General features: G+C 41.3%; 1 protein-coding gene across 7 annotated transcripts in view; it reads right to left on the reverse strand.

Annotated features, from left to right (window-relative positions):
- INPP5F (inositol polyphosphate-5-phosphatase F) overlaps positions 1-20,160 on the reverse strand; it is an 81,220-nt gene that overhangs the window by 51,738 nt on the left and 9,322 nt on the right. For 6 of the 7 annotated variants that reach the window (XR_012381629.1, XM_025881025.2, XM_073904108.1 and 3 more), the window contains exon 2: positions 9,081-9,161. Coding sequence is in view for 5 of the 7 variants with exons in the window: in XM_025881025.2 (XP_025736810.1) it covers positions 9,081-9,161 (81 nt within the window). In the remaining 2 variants the exon portion in view is untranslated. Of the gene's footprint in view, positions 1-9,080; positions 9,162-20,160 lie in introns of those variants that run through there. The other variant, XM_073904107.1, reaches the window with a different exon arrangement.

Consider the following 20,160-nt stretch of genomic DNA (forward strand, 5'->3'; position numbering starts at 1 on the left):
GTAGGTAGAGCATGCGACTCTTGATCTCAGGGTTGTGAGTTCAAGCCCCACATTGAGCATAAAGCTCAGTAAATAAAGCCATTTCTAATTTTTAAGCTATATTAGCAGAAATGCTTTTGTCCCTCCTAATAGAAACAGAGCACTATACATCCCTGAATGTATTTCAGGGAGCCTCATGCATCAAGTAAGTGGAGTCACAAGTAATACTATCACTACACCAGCACCATTTTTTCCAGTCAGGTACCTGGTAGCTAAAAGTACATCATATTGGGCTTCTAATTCTCCTACCAAATAAAAAGCCAATTATTAATTTGTTAATCTTTCATACATAGCAGCTACTCAATATTTCTTGACTGTTTGCTCTGTTGCCTACTAAAAGTTCCCCGAGTCTGGGTTTACAGAAAATTGACAGTGACTCACAAGGAGAGCATCCAGGCCAAGAGGCCTTTTATAGGCACCATTTCAAAAATACCGAATGGTGGAATCAGAAGCATATTCAGGTCAGCTTACACTGCTTAGGATGAATTTAAATCCCTCATAATGACCTGCCATAAAATGAAATAATCTCTTATACTCTATAAAAATATAAAGTCTTTTATGTCTGTAATAGTTTTAGAAAACTAGAAAAGTCAAACTTAAAGTATCATTGGGCAAAATGAATGTGTATATAAAAGTACATTTTTTATATAACTATAGCTTATCCTCCTTAAAGTGCTAAGATGTTTTCTTATGTTTATTGAAAACTTTAATGTATTACATATTTTCCTACTAAGTATAGTAGGAAATATATATATATGCATATATATATATATATAAACATACTGACTATAAATATAAATATACCTACCAAGTATAATTACAGATAAGTTTATGAAGTATAATTGGAAACTTTTTTAGATTTAGATTTATTTGTTTGAGAGAGAGAATGGGGGTGGGGAGGGGCAGAGGGAGAGGGAGAGAGAGAGAATCTCAAGCAGACTCCACTCTGAGCACAGAGCCCAACACAGAGCTCAATCTCATGACCATAAGAAGATCATGACTTGAGCCGAAACAGAGTTGGACACTCAACTGACTGAGCCACCCAGGCTCCCCATAATTGGGATTTTTATTCATGATGCAGGTCTACCATCATGAAGATAAATTACTGTTGGAGAGATGACACAAGCATGCTTCAAGGTTGGAGACTACCTAAAAGAGGGGACCCCAAGCCCACAGGTAACCAACTTGAGAACCAAGTCAATTCCATCAATAATCTTCATTTTCTGCTCTGGATGGCTGACACTGGCCCACGTCTCAGTAAATGAGAACTTACTGGATTTATCAAGATTTCTTTTCTTCAACAATCAGACCTGATAATAATTTGATTATAATTACTTCAGAATGTTCAATAAGATAAAAAGTTCAAAAAGAATATAAGGGAGGAAATATAAAAACCAGCTTTGTAGGTGGACCATACAGAGTGTCCCTCTTACCGTAACAATCCCCTTCTTTTTCCAAAGCTAAAAACTTTAGTATCACCACCATAGGAATCACAGAGGAGAACAACTGGAGTTTTTTTTTTTTTATTTTTTTATTTTTTATTTTTTAAAGATTTTATTTATTTATTTGAGAGAGAGAGAATGAGAGATAGAGAGCACGAGAGGGAGGAGGGTCAGAGGGAGAAGCAGACTCCCTGCTGAGCAGGGAGCCTGATGTGGGACTCGATCCCTGGACTCCGGGATCATGACCTGAGCCGAAGGCAGTCGCTTAACCAACTGAGCCACCCAGGCGCCCCGAGAGCAACTGGAGTTTAAGAACACATGGGTCTGTAACCGGAAACTGGAACGGTAGTGGAATAGCTAAGAGGCACACTGGCTCGTCTCTAAAGAATCTCTCTGCCTGAAAGTATGGATATCTGCCAATGAGAGATGTGCTCAGCGACAAGAAGTTTCCTTGTCTGACGACCCTTGGGAAAGCTTAGAGCTATGGGTCACAACCGTGGGTCTGGTTCAAGCGTTGCCCCCGCCAGGGAGTTGGAACCATCTCCACCACGGAGGCTGGAGCTCAGATTAGGGACAAGGGAGGTGATGGAAAATTCTGAAGTGTGCAGTAATGAAGAGGCTGATGGGAGCCAAGAGCAGAGGTGAGGGCCACTCAGCGCCTACGTACCTGGGGAGAGAGCAAAAGGAAGAGGAAGGAAGGAGAAGATGCCACTTAGCTGCCTGCCTCGCAGACCCAAAGCCATTCCTAGAATAGGTGCCCTAAACTACAAGTCAAGAGTCTTTTAAGGATTAGCCAGGAACCTAGTCACCAATGAGAATTTTACCTCCAAAATAAATAATTCTGAGATCTTCATGAATAACAAAATGAACATAAAATGACTGGATTTTAATTACATTTTATTTATTTATTTTTAAAGATTTTATTTATTTGACAGAGAGAGAGACAGTGAGAGAGGAAACACAAGCAGGGGGAGTGGGAGAGGGAGAAGCAGACTCCCTGCCGAGCAGGGAGCTCAATGTGGGGCTCGATCCCAGAACCCCAGGATCATGACCTGAGCTGAAGGCAGACACTTAACCGCCTGAGCCACCCAGGCGCCCCTTGAATTACATTTTAAATCATTCCTATTTTGGTAGAAATGTAATGTCAGAAATAATACTGCCTTTGAATACTTCCCTCAAAGCGACTTTAGTACATGAAAAAAATCACCAGAAGTTACCTAAAGAGAGAGGTATTTAACTTTTTAACTAAGATAAAATCAGAAGTAATGACAACAGGGTACATCAAAAGCTACCTTCTGACTTAAATGTTTTTCATGGCTTCACTGAGATATAATTTATAGACCATAAAATTCACTCATTGTAAGTATACAACTCAATGGTTTTAATACACGTATGGAGTTGTACAACCATTATCCTAATCCTTACATGTTTGTAATAGTGTGAGTTGTCGGCAGACAATAAAACAATCTACTTCTCTCACATTGCAACCGTACGCAATTATACTCGTATTTAAACATAAGAAGCCCCGCCAGCTTCTCTCCTCTTCCCTCCAATGTCCTCAACAACTGGGGTTTTCTAGTGGCTTTTCAGGAAAGTACTGAAGCAAGGCTAGTGACACTCCACTCATTCATCACTGAAGCATATAAAATATTTCATGTCATTACTGTCCTAGCAGAGTCTCCCCAGCAGACGAAAAGCGCACTTTTTAAACCATATGCATAATACATTTTACCATGTTAATGACTGCGGCATCTTCCAGAGTGGAGAAACAGCAGATGGTGAGCACTATTTTAATGAATGAGAGCTACTTGAGTGAATGGTGTCTCTGGCTGTTCAACACTAGTAGTAACTCAATTACTAAACCGAGAGCCTCTATTGCCAAATTAATCACGATTCCTGACAGTTTTCACACTATTTCTGAAAATATCATGGAATATATAACTTTTGCTTTTTATATTCTGATACTTCTTACCCTAACTGAGCTTATCTTCTTCTCAATCTTTAAAATAGATCTGAAAGAGTTGTTGTGGCCCACTTAAAGTCTGCAGCCTAATGCAACCTTCTCATGGATGTCTGAGTGAAAACAACGGCAATCTCCCCAACATCACACAGAAAACAGAGGAAGTATCAGTCACGTGGGCCTTTTGCACAGCCGCTGACTCTGCCAAGAACCATCTCTCCTCTCACTCCCCGCCCTTATCCTGGCCTTGTCCACATTATCTCACTCATTCTTCAGGCCTGGACTCAGACATCATGTCCTCAGGGATGCTGTCCATCCAGGACCCCCACTGCACCAGTCAGGCCCCTCCATCATGTCCTTACAACATCCCACACTCTTCTCCAGAAGCTTAAGCCTAATGATCAGACAGTGTGTGGACTGGGTAATTAATGTCTTCTTCTTGGATCCAATCCTACACTCCTGGAAGCTTCATGTTGTGTTCACCCCACAGTCCCCATCACTGAGTGCAGACCTTGACATGCAGTAGGCATTCCATAATTATTTGTTAAATTCTTAAGTATTTGCTGAATAATTATGAATAGCCCTGCTGCAGGTCAGCAGAGGGGGACACAGCGCCTGTCTCCCTGGAGCTTATCCTTAGGGGATGGGGTGGGAGGGGACCAAGAGAAAAAAGGAAGAAAAAATAATGTGTAATTACAGTTGTGATAAGAATTTGACTATCATTCTTAAGTCCTCCTAGACCTTACAGTGGATAAAAAATGTTGATATTTCATATAGCCTTTCTTTCATCTATTTAGCACATGACACGTTCCTTCTATTTTCTGTTCTTCATATTGATAAATCCCACCAATCAAATCAAATCAGACACATTCAAGTTGTGGGAGACAGACTACATTACACCTTAGCTGAAAGTCCACCTGCCTGCAAAAGAGGCCTTCCAAATCCAAGGAAGCCTAACGATTCTAAAAGGGTACTTCCTAGACACAGGGTTAACAGAAAAATTTTCTGGCAGAGCCTGCTAAAAGGAAGGGCAATTATCAGCCAAGGAGACAACTAAATAATACTTTAAAATTCTTCCACCACACATTTTTTTTAAAAGGGGCACATGGATTATGGAATATAACTTTCACTGATGCTAATATTTAACCACTAAAAACATTACTTTTTATAGATCCCCACCATGTAGTCCTTTAATGACATGTTAATATCATTAGTTTCAGCAAATATTAACATTATTGGAAAAAACAATCTAAGTTTAAAATTTATTCAAAATTATATAGCCAGGACTTAAGTGGTTCTCTAGAAGAATATCTGACACCTCTAAATGACCTTTAAAACTAAGGGAAAAAAATAATAGCCAGCATCTATTGAATGCTTACTATTACCAGGAACCATGCTAAGCACTTAAGGGAATTTTATTATATCTCACAATGATCATATCAAGGAGGTGTTAGCTTTGTCTTACAGTGGGCAACTGGCAGCTTAGATGAAGTAACTTGACCCAAGGCTACTACGTGATCTTCCAGGTTAGTCCAACTCTGGGGTGGGTGCCTAGTCAATAACATCTGGGGAATGGCCTATCTCACTGTGAAATAAAGGGAAAGAAGTAACAGTGGCAATTCTCTTTGCTATGCCTTTGTAATAAGCATTCCAGTAGACATTAAGTTCCTGTTATGGGCTGAACTATGGCCCCCCAAAATTCATATGCTGGAGTCCTAACCTTCAGTACCTCATAATGTGACCGTATTTTAGAGGTAGGGTCTTAAAGAGGTAATTAAGTTAAAATGAGGTTATTAGGATGGGTTCTCATCCAACGTGGCTGGTGTCCTTAGAAGAGGAAATTCGGACGCAGATGCGCACAGAGAAAGGACAGTGTGAACACAGTCAAGATGAAAGGAAGACACAGGGAGAAGACAACCATCTACAAGCCAAGGAGAAAGAAGCAACCACTTGCCAACACCTTGATCTTGGACTTCTAGCCTCTAGAATTGTGAGAAAGTAAGTTTCTGTTAAGTCCCCCAGTCTATGGGACTTTGCTATGGCAGCCCCTTACAAACTAATCCAGTTCCTAAGTCACGCCTGCTTACATTCCACAGAGCTCAGAGTTCAGTGACAGTCAGGAACAGTGGCATGGCTCACCCACGCCGCTGTTAGACTGTCAATGACATCTGTTCAAATAAACTTATGTTCCCATCTCACTAGGCAAGAACAAAAATTCGTGCACTGAAATGTGGAGAATAAGTAGGAGGGAAACAGGAGTGAGAAAGAGTTTAAGTACAGACATGTTATCCCCCATCCTCTACCCCCAGAAGGTCAGATGCTCCCGGGGGAGAATGCACCTGAAGTGATCCTGTTAGTTCTAGTCCGTCCTGGAAGCAAATCTCCCACCAGCCAGGCCGATGGTGTGGCCAGAGCAGGAGCTTTAGTGGGGCTCTGGGAGGGGAGGGGATGAGGCATCCCAGGGCAGAGAATGCAGGGAGCGAAAGGAGGAGAAGACGGTTGCAGAAGGGCGGGGAGCTGGGGGTGGCGTGGGGGCGGAGTGACACACTGGGGTGTGGCTGCAGTTCTCTCTGGTGGGTGGTGGGTGAGGGAAGGAAGAGCAGCAGGGGGCCCAGAAAAGATGTTCCTTTGCTTCCTCCCCACTCCTCTCAAGAGCCAAACCTTAGAAGTGATGTGACAAGAGGAAAAAAAAAAAAAAAGTACAGAGATTACTTTCCCTCCCTTTCTTTCCTTATATTTTCTTCCTTCACGTCTGTCTCCCTTTTCCAAAATGTCCTGTAGACAGGAACCCCCACTCCTCATCAACCACTTGCTTGGAATCCAAACAAAGGCAAAGCAATCCAATTTTGTTTTGTGTATGCTGATAGGTTTGTATTTGCAACCAAAAGAGCCTTGATAAAATAGTGGTAATTTATTAAGGACCTTCAGTCTCATTTAGACTCACAATACTGGAGGGGAAAAGAAAGAGGGCAGTTATTTTTACTCTTGTTTTACAGCTTACAAAGTAGAGGCTCACGGGCATTGTGGCCCCCGTGAATCAGCCTCCTGGGATGCAAGCCTTTGTGAAGCCCCCTCTGATGTTCACTGTGGGCTTGGGTATGTGACTTCCTTTGGCCAATGGAGTATTAGCAAGCTCAGTGACACAAACAAAGGCTTGATAAAACTTTGTACACCGGGACTGGTCTTCTTGGTACCCAGCCCCCACCCTGAAAAAATGTCCAGGTGTCCAGGATAGAAAGAGGACCCAAGGAGAGGCCTGGTGAGATGAGTTACATGGACAGAGACGCTCCAGGCAAAGTCCCAGCCGAATCCTGCCACACAAGTGACCTCACACAACAGAAGAAAAAGGGCAAAAGAGCCTCTAGGTCAGTCCATAGCATCGTGTGATATTATATGTTGTTGTTTTAAGGCATTAATTCCTGGGGTCTTAGCAATAGATAAATGAAAGCCATGTTAAGTATCCCTCTCTCTATCTTGAAGCTAATAAATAAAGTTTGGATTCAGATCTCCTTACAGATTTCAGTGATTTATTCATTGCTCCAGCATGTGACTGAAACTGAAGAAAAATAACTCAAGTTTCATAAGCTTCATTTAAACAATAGAAAATGAGTTTTAGCTCAGAACACTCAGCTATGAAATTATCCTGTCAGCATATAAATGAATTAAAAATATATTTATGTAAATGTGGACAGGTAGGAGAGTATTACTAAAATACTTAGCATGGTTATACAATGTCTAAATGCTTTTCTCCTCATACCAAAAGAATTACAAAACTACCGAAGACAGAATATATAACAATGTTTATAGTGGTATTATTTCTAATAGCAAAAATAAACCCCCAATCACATGCTGACAGAAGGACAAATTATGATATATTCATACAAAAGTGAAAATAAAGAACTAAAAGCTTCATGCGTCAACACTGGTAAATCTCAAAAATATCAAGTTGAATCGAGGGGAAAAAAAAGAGGCAGAACACAAACAGCTTAATATCCTTTATGTAAAGTCCCCCCAATACAAACCCTAGCATCATATTACTTAGGAGTACATATGTAATAAAAGCACTAATGAAAATCAAGGGAATAAACGCAAAAATAGTAGCTGCTCTTGAAGGGAAGAAAGCAGGACACACTTGGAGAAAGGCACAGTGAGGGATCCAAAGACACTGGTTATGTTTCATCTCTTAGTTTGGGCGGCAGACGTATGTGTGTTTTACAACAACCTCTACTGTGTATCTGTGGTAAATAGCTTTTTGTATCTATGAAATATTTCATGATATCAACCCAGTTCTCAAATACACAACAATTTTAAAGATTTTATTTTTAGGGCACCTGGGTGGCTCAGTAGGTTAAGCATCTGCCTTTGGCTCAGGGCATGTTCTCGGGGTCCTGGGATCAATCCCCATGTTGGGCTCCACGCTCAGTGGGGAGTCTGCTTGAGATTCTCTCTCTTTGCTCCTCCCCCTCCACTTGTGCTTGCTCTTTCTCTCTCTCAAATAAATAAATAAAACCTCTCTCTTTTTTTAAAGATTTTATTTATTTGACAAAGACAGACACAGTGAGAGGGAACACAAGCAGGGGGAGTGGGGAGAGGGAGAAGCAGGCTTTCTGCAGAGCAGGGAGCCCGATGCGGGGCTCGATCCCAGGACATCGGGATCATGACCTGAGCCGAAGGCAGACACCCAACAACTGAGCCACCCAGGCGCCCCTAAATAAATAAAATCTTAAAATTTTTTTTTTATTTTTAAGTAATCTCTACACCCCACGTCAGGCTTGAACCCACAACCCTGAGATCAAGAGTCACATGCTCTACCCACTGAGCCAGCCTGGCACCCCACAACAATTTTATTTTAGAAGAGTAAGAAAGGGCATACTACAGAGGTAGCCAGACTCCCAATTACATGGTAATAATGGTAAAGCTACCTATAGTTCATAACTCATTAAAACTGATGCCAAAGAAGAAACAGATATTTAAATACAGTGTTTAAAATATTTCAGTTAGTACTTTTCAGGACTTTTGGAACCTGCCTATATAACATCTCTTTTCTCATCATCAAAATTCCTTCTGAACCCCAGACACAAGTGTCTGTCTTCTAAGCAAGGGCCTGGTGAATAACCTAGACCTTTCATCAATTTGCCTGCCCTGGTGAGGGCACCTGGAAAGGGCCACACTGCATGCTAAGAGAACCTTACTCTTCCCTGGCCAGAGCTGACTGTATCGAATGGACAGCTGACCCAAAGGTGGCCAGGGTCTGCCATCTGCCTACCTCACCAGCCTTTTTCCTACCACCTTCTCCCTTGAAATCAGGGCAGTTGGTATCTCTATCTGCCAGAGCACATACCATAATTATCAAATAATCATACAATTATTTCAGCGATTACTTACTGATACCTGTCTTCCTAAACTGTAAGCTCCACAAGGGTGAGAGCAGGTCAGTTTTTTCTCACTATTGTGTTCTACCAACTAGAATAATTCCTGACACATAGTAGGTATGCGATACTTATACCTACTTTGGGCAGACCTAAAATTAGGGCAAAGGAATCAAAGCCAAAACAGAATCCACATTCATCCTCAAAGAAGAATATGCCATAGAATGCTGCACTAAATTTGACAGATTGAAGGACTTTATGGAAACATACCTGAATGAAGTTGAATTTTCCCAATAACACCTTCTACCAATCCCAAACAAATGGGATTCCAGGCAAGGAGTAGATCAGTAGCTAAAAGAAAAGAAGAAGCAATCATGAGAAAATATTAATCAGAAAACATATTAAGACAATATCTTCAGCAGTCTATTTTAAATGATCAACATCCCCAAAGGGCAGTTATGAACATCCAGAACTGAATACATTACTATAAAGCAATTTGTGGGAAAGTATTCCATCCGAGGCCTGAATGAGGTCTCTGCTCTAAGGACAGTTACGGGGCGAGAACTGACAAGCCGAGCCTCTCCTCGGATGGGAGGCAGTACTTGGGCGCCCTGCAGTGGAGGAAAGAGGCTGGTACACTGCAAGAGGGCAAATCAGAGAAGTCCTCCACGGTCCCAGCCAGTCCCAGATTCAAAGACAAGGCCTGAGAAACAGCCAGAGAGAGGTCCACTTACTGGATCACACCGTGGAAAATACCCTTTCCCAAAAACGCTTACACCAAGCAAAGAAATCCAGAAAGCTGGTGCTCTTCTATGGGACTAAGAGCCACGGCTGTTTCTTGTGGGCCTAGTCTGTGCCAGGCATCCCAGTGAGGGCTCCTCAGAACAGAACGCTCTGGGTGATTTCTCGCAATCCTCCCCAAGGACGGCATATAACTGATACTATTCTAGCTGACTAGGCGGGAGGCTAATTCATTACACTCAATGGATGTGTGAGGACTTCAGGACTTAATTCTCTTGCAAAACCCAGGGTGCAATAGTCTGTTCTATACATGGAGATAAATGTAACGCTAGTGGTAGCTATTAATAGCTGGAAAAAATTACCAAGAATGAAAACACTATTTCCCTTAGTAGAAAATTAAAATTACATTTTAATTATTACCATTTAGATTTCATTTTAGGGAAATTTATAATCAATCTGTAATTCATGGGGTAATTACAGACTTAATAATTCATAGTCTCCAAATTCATTTGAGTTTTGACTATTGTATCTTGAATGTCTTTGTTGTTAATGATACATTCAGCGGGAGGCAAATAAAGTTGACTTTTCTTTGGGCAGAACTGCAATTCAAAGCCAGCCCTGCATGACTCATGGCCTGTGCTCTTAACCATTGTGCTACAGAACCCATTCGTGGAACTAACCAATAAGACAGTATTTACATTTTAAGTAATATGCATTCTTATTATAAAAGTCATACTGTATAAAATTGGAAAAAAAATATTTTATCACTCCCATCCCACCAGCCAGAAAACTTATTTTGCTACGTTTCAGGTCATATGTCTGTGTGCATTCCACATCACAAGACTGCAAATATAGCAGTGTATACTAATTTTTTTCTTGTAACATTTCTTGAGTATTGTCTTATGTCTTTAAAATACTCTTCAAGGGGCGCCTGGGTGGCTCAGTTGGTTAAGCATCTGCCTTCAGCTCAGGTCATGATTCCAGGGTCCTGAGGTGGAGTCCTACGTTGGGCTCCCTGCTCAGCCGGGAGCCTGCTTCTCCCTCTGCCTCTACTACTCCCCCTGCTGTGCTCTCTCTGTCTCTCTCAATCTGTCAAACAAATAAATAAAATCTTAAAAAAAAATAAAAATAAAAAATAAAATACTCTTCACAAAATTGTAACTTCATGGCTATATAATTTTCCACTAAAGGAAGCTTCCTTACTCTTGGGCATTTAAGTGATTTCCAGTTTTCCCCCATTGTTAAAAAAATACTGTGATAGGGGTGCCTGGGTACACAGTCAGTTGGGATGGTGACCTCAGGATCATGAGATCCAGCCCTGATTAGGGCTCTGCACTCAGCACCGAGTCTGTTTAAGACTCTCTGTCCCAAAGGGGAGCCCTCTTACACTGTTGGTAGGAATGCAGACTGGTGCAGCCACTCTGGAAAACAGTATGGAGGTTCCTCAAAAAGTTAAAAACTGAACTACCCTATGACCCAGCAATTGTACTTCTAGGTTATTTGTCCAAAGGACATAAAAATAGTGATTCGAAGGGGCACCTGCACCCCAGTGTTTATAGCAGCAATGTCCACAATAGCCAAACTATGGAAAGATCCCTGATGTGCACTGACAGATGGATAAAGAATACACACACACACACACACACACACACACACACACACACACACACACACAGGAATATTACTCAGCCAACAAAAAGAATGGAATCTTGCCATTTGCAACAATGTGGATGGAACTAGAGGGCATCATGATAAGCGAAATAAGTCAGAAAAAGACACATGATTTCACTCATATGTGGAATTTAAGAAACAAAACAGAAGAACATAGGCGAAGGGAAGGAAAAATAAGATAAAAACAGAGAGGGAAACAAACTATAAAGGACTCTTAACCATAGGAAACAAACTGAGGGTTGCTGGAGGGGAGGAGGTTGGGGGATGGGGTAACTGGGTGATGGGCATTAAGGAGGGCATTTGATGTAAAGAGCAGTGGGTGTTATATGCAACTGATGAATTGCTAAATTCTACCCCTGAAACTACGAATATACTATATGTTAACTAAATTGAATTTAAATAAAAAAATTTTTTTAAAAAGACTCCCTTGGGGCGCCTGGGTGACTCCGTCATTAAGTGTCTGCCTTTGGCTCAGGTCATGATCCCAGGGTCCTGGGATCGAGCCCCGCATCGGGCTCTCTGCTCCGCAGGAAGCCTGCTTCTCCCTCTCCCATTCCCCCTGCTTGCGTTCCCTCTCTCGCTGTGTCTCTCTGTCAAATAGATAGATAAAATCTTAAAAAAAAAAAAAAAAGACTCTCTCTCCCTCTGTCCCTCTCCCCACACTTGCTCCCGCTAAGATAAATCTTTCAAAAAAAAAAATACCGATAAATGATGGCCACCATTTAGAATTTCTTTTTAAATTTTTCTCATTTGCTGGTATCCATTGTCTAAATGATGTTTATTTTATTTGCACTGCAGGTAAAATTTAACATTTAATTATAAAATCGGTTGCTTATGTTTTCTTCTAGGATTTTCTTATTCATATCTTCTAACACATCTTGTATGTTCCTTATTGATTTGAATCCTTTTATATTAAAGATGTCGACTCTGACATGTCTGCACCGGTTTTCAATTTTTAATTCTTGTGCCGCTCCTTTTTCCATTATTTTTACACTTAAGAAGTTGTTCTTTACCCAGTATTAAGTATTTATTGATTTTATTTCCTTGTTAACTTTTAGAAGTCTAACTACTCTACTGGAATTCATGTTAGTGTATAAACTAAAAATGCCCTGATTTCTCTTCGAACAACGTGCCAGAATCTCTGTATCAGGCAGGCCAAATCTCAACATCTATAGATGCCCCTCTAAGGAAAGAGCTCCAACTACCCATAACCCTGTACCCCGACCTCAGATGAATAGACCACAGTTGTAGGACTCTACCCTTTGTGTACCAAATGAGCTTTAGAAATATGGAAGAGGAATATAACGTTAGAGGTAAAGCAGCCAGGAACAGTTACATAGAAGTGGAACTTTAAGCAGAAGGAAAGCGGCAAGAAAAATAACGCGAGAGGAAAGTGCAAAGTTTGTTCTCGAATTTGTCCCTTCAGTGGAGAAACACTTATCAAGCACCTGCCAGGAACCAGGAGCGTACCAGGCTACACTGTCTAGAGGACAGCGAGCTGTCCTAGAACTAGAGCAAGCTGTCTAGAACAGAAGACCAGTGGCTGCAGTGGAGATGTGGATTGATAAGATTGGAAAAAGTAAACTGAGGCCAATTGTAGAGAGATGTGAATAAAAAACTAATGAGTGTGTGCTTCCTGGAGACCAGGGCAGGCAGATAATGGCATAAATAAAACACGACCGCAGCCAGGGATTAGCTGACAACATTGACAGGAGGTAGAGCCTGAAAGAAGGGAAAGGAACAACTTCAAGTGTGTTGCAAGAGTCTTAGCCCATAATGACCCAGAGCAACGTAGCCCAGGGGGTGGGGGGAGCAGTAAGTGAAGAATGCACAGGAGGTTAACATGAACCACCACAAAGGAAGCCAGGGAAGGACAGGAAGGGAATAAGTAAAATTAAAAAAATGCCACTGAAATCTCTCTCTCCAGAGTGGGAGAAGGAGAGGAGACAGGGCTGAAAGAGAAGGTGGGTGAGAACTTCCTACCTCAATACTCTTTCCCACCTTTGGCATTTTGGGCCAGGCGAATACATCAGCCATTCAGGAAATTAAAAACTTAAAAAATAAAAACTAGGAAAAAAAAACCTATCACAATGACCAAGTTCTGTGCTCTAATGACTAAAAAAGAATAGTCACAGATAATCTTTGAGGTCCAGAGAGAGCCAGTTAAACTCATTAAGACTGAGTTCCTACTGGGATAATCAAGGAGAAGTAAGAGCCAGAGGAGACAGTCAAGGAGGAAAGCAATATGATGAAGTCAAAAGTAGGGTGTAAAAGTTGCCCTTGGAAAGGGACGACACTACCTTTTTCCAGGTCTGGAAGGTGAAAGGCTAAATGTAGCAATGGAGAAGCAGCAAAGGAAAAGATCAGATGGCCTTGACTCAGTAAAAACAGGAGTCAAAGTCCTCTTCCCTTTGCAGGGAGGAAGGACAGAGAGGGGCACCAGAGGCTTGGCGTGGTGAGGGGAATCCAGAAAGTCAATTTTAAAAAGCTCTTTGTGTGCTTGAAACTCAGTGTTTTCAAGAAAAAAGATGTCAATCCGTTAGTAGGTCATGAAATCAATTTTGTATAACGAGATCAGCATTAACATCAACGAAACAGAACAGAATAGAAAACAGGAAAACTGCACCCGGTAAAGAGAAACATTCCATGAAACTTCCTTGCTTCTGGTACATACATACAGGTATGTGTTCACCAGGACATAATTTAAAAAGTATTCTTTATTATGGATCTCAAACATTTGAACATACTATTTACCTTTGGGGCTCATTATTTCAACTTTGTTGATTATTTTGCTCAACTCCTATATGTACTTGCTAATATTTTCGACTGCTTAACTGAAAAGTTTTTGAGAAAGGGCTTATTTTTTTAAACCTCACACTTTGTATATATTTTTCCATTTCTCCTTCTTAATTTTTGCTTTAGATTTTGAGACCACACTGTCAGGCACATACACATTCAGGATTAATATATCTTCCTGGTGAACTGCTGTTTACCGGGATGTAATAACTGCCTTTATTTTAAATAGTGCTCTTTGCCCTGAAGTCAAGTTTGTCTAACATTAAGACTGTGAAAGGAATACAGTAGGCATTAGAAAAGGATAAATATGGACATTTCCAATCCAAATTTATCACTTCTACTCGCCACAGCCTTAGGGACAAAGTCCAAATTCCCTGGAAAGCTCTGCGGCGGGTGGGGGGGCGGTGCTTGTCCTACCCACCCTCCTTCCTGCCTCTCCCCACCCGCAGCATCCTGGCCTTCCTGCAACCATCCAGAAGTGTGCGCAGGCTGGGTCTGGAATGCTGCTCCCCACCCCCTTCTGCCTGCTTTTCATTCCAGACTCAGAACAAGAGTCACCGGTGTGCCCTGATATATTCCCCACTCCACCCACCCAGAATTCATCAGGCACTCTTTTGCGGCCCTCCTGAACCTTGCTCATATTTCCATCATGGCACCTTATTTTGGTTTCTAATTATTGGCATCTAATTATTGACTTCCCTATCTCCCTGACTGAACAGGAAGCTCTAGTCTCATTTAGCTTTATGTCCCCAGTACACGGTACACAGCAGGTTCCAAAATGCTGAATGGACAAATGAAGGTATGGCATGGAATTGGAGAGGCAAGTTGAGGTCAGGTAATTTACACTGAATCATAGAAGGGTTCACTACTTACAGGGGCAAAGCTGAGGTCACTTGGTCTATTTCAGATAAAGATGTCAGGGCTGGCTGTGCCCAATACAACACAGGCTTCTCAAAATCAGAACACCACTTCCCACTTAGTCCAGGGCTCTTTTTAATGTACCTCCAACACCATAAGGTTCCTTACAAAATGTTCTGGAGTGTAATACCCTCATCTTACATTTGTATAGGGCTTTCAGCTCACCAACATCATTCCAGCCGCATAAGCGAGAACCTGGGAGACATCCAAAATGCTTTTCTTCCTCCCCAAGTCCTATTGATTTTCCCCTCAATATCTGATGAATGTTTCACTTCTCTCCAACCCCACTGCCACTATCCTTGCCCAGGGCAAGACCTCCCCCATCTGGATCATTCAAAACACCGTCAGCCCTACATCTGGCAGGCTGCCTAACACATAACAGGCACGCAAATGTTTACTGAATGCAGGGAGGACTCTAGACAGTTTGGTGCTGTGGGGTGAAGAGCTAAGTGTAAGGAGGAGGCTGAAGGACTATACAGGGACCACTCACGGGGGACAACAGAGAGTAAACGCAGCAGCCATTCTGTCCAGACAGGGCAGATCTGCACAGGAGACTGAATGTGAGGACCAGTGTGTAGAGAATGGACATAAGAGGCAGGTCTAATGCCAGAGATCCAGGTGACAGGACAGGGCCAGGTGCACAAGGGCAGCCTGGGCAGACACTAGAACCAGGAGACTAGACAGAGTTGACAGATGTGGGCACAATGAGGGTACCGCCTGCTCTCTGTGCCCCAGGTGAAGAGTCTCAGCTCCACTGCACTCTCTGAACCCCTCTCAGCAACAGCTCCTCTGCTGTAAGTGGAAATTCCATCTAACTTGCAGGGTTTGTAATAAGCATCAAATGAGAGAATTATGCGAAAGTGCCCAACACAATGTCTGGCACATAAACATTCAATAACCTTTAGTTCAAGTTGGGAAACGTATAGGTGTTTAGAATTCCAGGTTCCCACCACTCAAATATCTCCAAAATATTTATTTCAGGGGTCTACATATGGATTTTGTTAAAGAGGAAAGAAAAGAAAAACAAAACTTCAAAATATTTTTACTTATTAAATCTTATGGCAGGACCATAATTCCTGAAAGCCTTCTCAGAGTAATAGATGTTTTATGAAAATATCTCAATGCCTAGATATGCCCCAGAATCCCATTTCCTCAGAACATGAAACATGGACTTGTAGGTCTGAGCAGCTCACATCTAGGCATCCGGTCTCGGTCCCAGTAACCAACCCATTTGGGTCCAAACGGCAAACTGAGCACGAGAGCCAGCTTCCTCCCTTCCCCTAGATCCTCTACACACAGGAGAGAGGAAGAATCCAGAAGAGGTAAAATCTAAAAGGAGGTAAAAATATACTTGGGGAAAAGACACAAATATTTGGTACACTTTCATTACGTGTGTGAAAATAAGTACTGGGTCCTAAATCATGAGAAACCACAGAAAAATAATAAACAGAAGGTATAACTTTTAATTAGCAACAGAAAGACACCTGCCAAAAATTCAAGCTATCCAGTGGAAGCTGAAGATAGTGGGAGGAAAAAGAAAAAACAAAACAACAACAAACCACATACACACAATAAATGGAAAACGTAAATAAAAGGTAAAAATAACTCCTAATATACTAATAATTAAAATAAATGTACAGTTTTGGGGCGCCTGGGTGGCTCAGTCTGTTAAGCATCTGCCTTCGGCTCAGGTCATGATCCCAGGGTCCCGGGATCCAGCCCTGCATCGGGCTCCCTGCTCAGTGGGAAGCCTGCTTCTCCCTCTCCCACTCCCCCTGCTTGTGTTCCCTCTCTCGCTGTGTCTCTCTCTAATAAATAAATAAAATCTTTAAAAAATAAAATAAGTGTACAGTTTCAACTAACCACTTAAAGGAGAGACTCAAGTCTCGACCTCTCAGTTTATTTAATTCTATGCCTGTTTTATTTACCACGGGTAGCAGGCATTCATTTAATAGTTACTGAACCAAATGAATGAATAATTAAGTAAAAGTAAGCATGAAAGACTGAAATGGAAAATGGATTTCTCCTGCCGACTGCTTATCTTCAGTGACATTTAATAAGACTAACATCTTGTTCTTACCGTTTTTAAAGGAAGCCCCAAAAGACCAGTCTTTTCCAATACAGCGCTTTTAATACTAGGAGCATTTATCTTTCAATAAATATAATAAATAATGCAGTTGTGATTTCTTGCAATGGAAGACTTACCTGAAAATTCGAGGAAACTTTAAATTATCTTAAGAAGTCTAGCAGGGGCACATGGCTTCCCTCGCCCATGTAAAGACAAGACAAAACAATAGAGGGAGGCCAAAACAGGCAATGTGACTGGCACAAGAAGGGAGTGTAGTGTCATCTTTCTAAACCACTGGGACTCTGTTGCCTGGTACAGCACCTTGCACACAGTTCCCTTCAAAATGTGTGTATTTTTTTAACCTGTTACTCTTCACTAAGGAAATAAAACGTGGCATTAGCAGAGTCTGTGGGTACAGAGGACGCATGTAGATATTAGTCTGAACATACATGGCAACTACACTCGGTAATGGACACCTTGTCACCAATATTAATGGCTACTCTGGAGGCAGAAGGCAACGGCATGGCAGAGAGCATGACCACTGGGCTTCTACCATCCTTCCACAAAGAACAGCCATGTAATGGATCTGCTCCAACATATTGCTTCCTAATCTTTCCTTCAAAAGGTACAGTCCCATGTGTCATGCAACAGAAACATTTCAAATTTGCAAGTAGGTTTTAAAATTTAGGAATTTCAAAGTTATCTAGTAGAGTTACTTACAAATTACTAAAGTATAGCACTTTAGAAATAATGTCAAATTTAAATTAGTGAAATAATTAAAGTAACATACACCCGAAGACATTTGGGTATTTTGCCATAGCTCAATTGTTTGACCCATTAGGTCAACATTTCCACTCTTATTTCGGACCCATTTGGCAGTACATGGCTTCTATTTTCACATGTCCTCCTCTTCCTGGTACACAGAAAACAAGTGATTAAATACAGTGAGCCTGCAGAGCACATGAGTCATTCATTCCAAGAACCCAGAGTGACTGGCACTCCCTCAGCCCAAGATAAGCCTGGGGTCTCACACATCTACTGAAGTTTATAGGCAGTTTCACTTGCGTCTTTAAGAAAAAAAAAAAAGGTGCTAGAGTATGCATAAATAATCAGACCCAAGTTTCACTTCCTGCTAAAGACAAAGGATATTATTGCTCTGAAAAGACAATTACCAACACCAAAGTCAAACAGATGAGGACAAGGGTTCTAACACGAGGAACTGAAAGTTCCCATCGTTAGTTCATGCTTCAGTTCTTAAAATTTAATTAAGCAAGGAAAACAGATTAGGGAATCATTTGACTCAGGTGCCATATTATAAATGCAAAGTTTGATACACATTTTTTTAAACTCTCTAATGGTAATTATTTTCCAGCATTCAGCAAGCTAAAAAGCTAACCCGATTTAGAAGTTCTAGCAGCTGGTGATTTCCCAGTATGAACTCTAACTCAATGGTTGCTGATCCTGGCTTCTCAGGATCAACGTCTGGGAGATTTAAAAACGCAGATGCCTAGGTCCCAACCCTTCAGAGAGAGTGACTTAGTTGGTTGGGTGGGGCCCTGGCACAGGTATTTTGTTAATCTCCCCCAGGTGATTTATTGTACCAGCAGATTGAGAATTATTGGTCTAAGGGATTGTAAGTCACTGGGTGGAACCTGCATTAGTAATTTTATCAGTTTGATTCATAGACGATGCCTGCGCCATGTAGGAGTTGAAACATTTTCATGAAATAAAGTACTATGAACTGCATAAAGATCTCATAACATAGTTAGTTGGCATAAAAGCTGATCTAAGGAGCGGCTGGGTGGCTCAGTCGTTAAGCGTCTGCCTTCGGCTCAGGTCATGATCCCAGGGTCCTAGGATCCAGCCCTGCATCAGGCTCCCTGTTCTGTGGGAAGCCTGCTTCTCCCTCTCCCACTCCCCCTGCTTGTGTTCCCTCTCTTGCTCTCTGTCAAATAAATAAATAAAATCTTAAATCTTAAAAAATAAAATAAATCTTAAAATAAAATCTTAAAAATAAAAAATAAATTAAAAAAGCTGATCTAAACTGGTATAAAGAAATATTTCAAAAAATAACCCTAAGAATACTTAAAAGATGAGAGCCACTATTTAGGAAAGGGATCTTAAGAACTTCTACACTTGGGCGCCTGGGTGGCTCAGTTGTTTGGGCGACTGCCTTCGCCTCAGGTCATGATCCTGGAGTCCTGGGATCGAGTCCCGCATCGGGCTCCCTGCTCAGCGGGGAGTCTGCTTCTCCCTCTGACCCTCTGACCCTCTTCCCTCTCGTGCTCTCTATCTCTCATTCTCTCTCTCTCAAATAAATAAAATCTTTAAAAAAAAATTTCTACACTTTTATATTAAAACAGGGATCTAATTATGGTGCAGTGACAGAGCCACAAAGTTTTGACCATGATCATGAAGGATATCAGAAATTGTTTTTTAACCTCTACAATAACCAATCTAAAAACTGTTATGATTCTCTGACATGTAAAGTCTCAATTGTCACATCTCAAGAAAAGGCCAGTGCAACTCAAAAAAAGAACAGAGGACAATCAAAGAAAAAAAGACTTTTGTGGAAGGTCAGACGCTATCATCAGGTTCTGAAAGGACCTGCTGGAAATGTATAAAATTATGGAAGGCATGGACGTCACAGTGCATTCAGAATACTAGCACAGGAGACACATGTTTAAAAGACATGGCTTGAGAATAAATGAAGGCAAGTACAGTTTAAATTACAATTTTCCAAACTCATTACCTTAAGAAGCTGACAATATAGTCAGTTCAAATAAGGATTAGATAAATCCTCAAATAAAAAAACTCATAATGCATTACCCAAGGGTTGGGATATACCCCTCACCTTCTGTGCTCCCCAAAACTGCTCTTTGATAGATCTTTCAAAAATAGGATCCTGAAAGCTAAATCAGAGCTAACAATTGGTATTTTCTTTCCTCATTTTAGAACTCTCAACCAAGATGCATAAAATTAGCACTTCAATAATTAAATAGATGCAACCTTTCTCCCAGCTGGTGTTTAATTTCCTAGCCTTTCCTGAAAACTTTGTTTAAAACTCTTACTCTCTTCCATCTAGGATGGCTTGTATAGTCATTCTGCCACCATTTGTCCCCACCAACAAAAAGCTCAGCCTTCAAACCCACCATC

The sequence above is a fragment of the Callorhinus ursinus genome, unplaced genomic scaffold, assembly GCF_003265705.2.
Source record: "Callorhinus ursinus isolate GAN/ISIS: 27379988/994484 unplaced genomic scaffold, GSC_fseal_2.0 scaffold20, whole genome shotgun sequence".
NCBI lineage: Eukaryota > Metazoa > Chordata > Mammalia > Carnivora > Otariidae > Callorhinus > Callorhinus ursinus.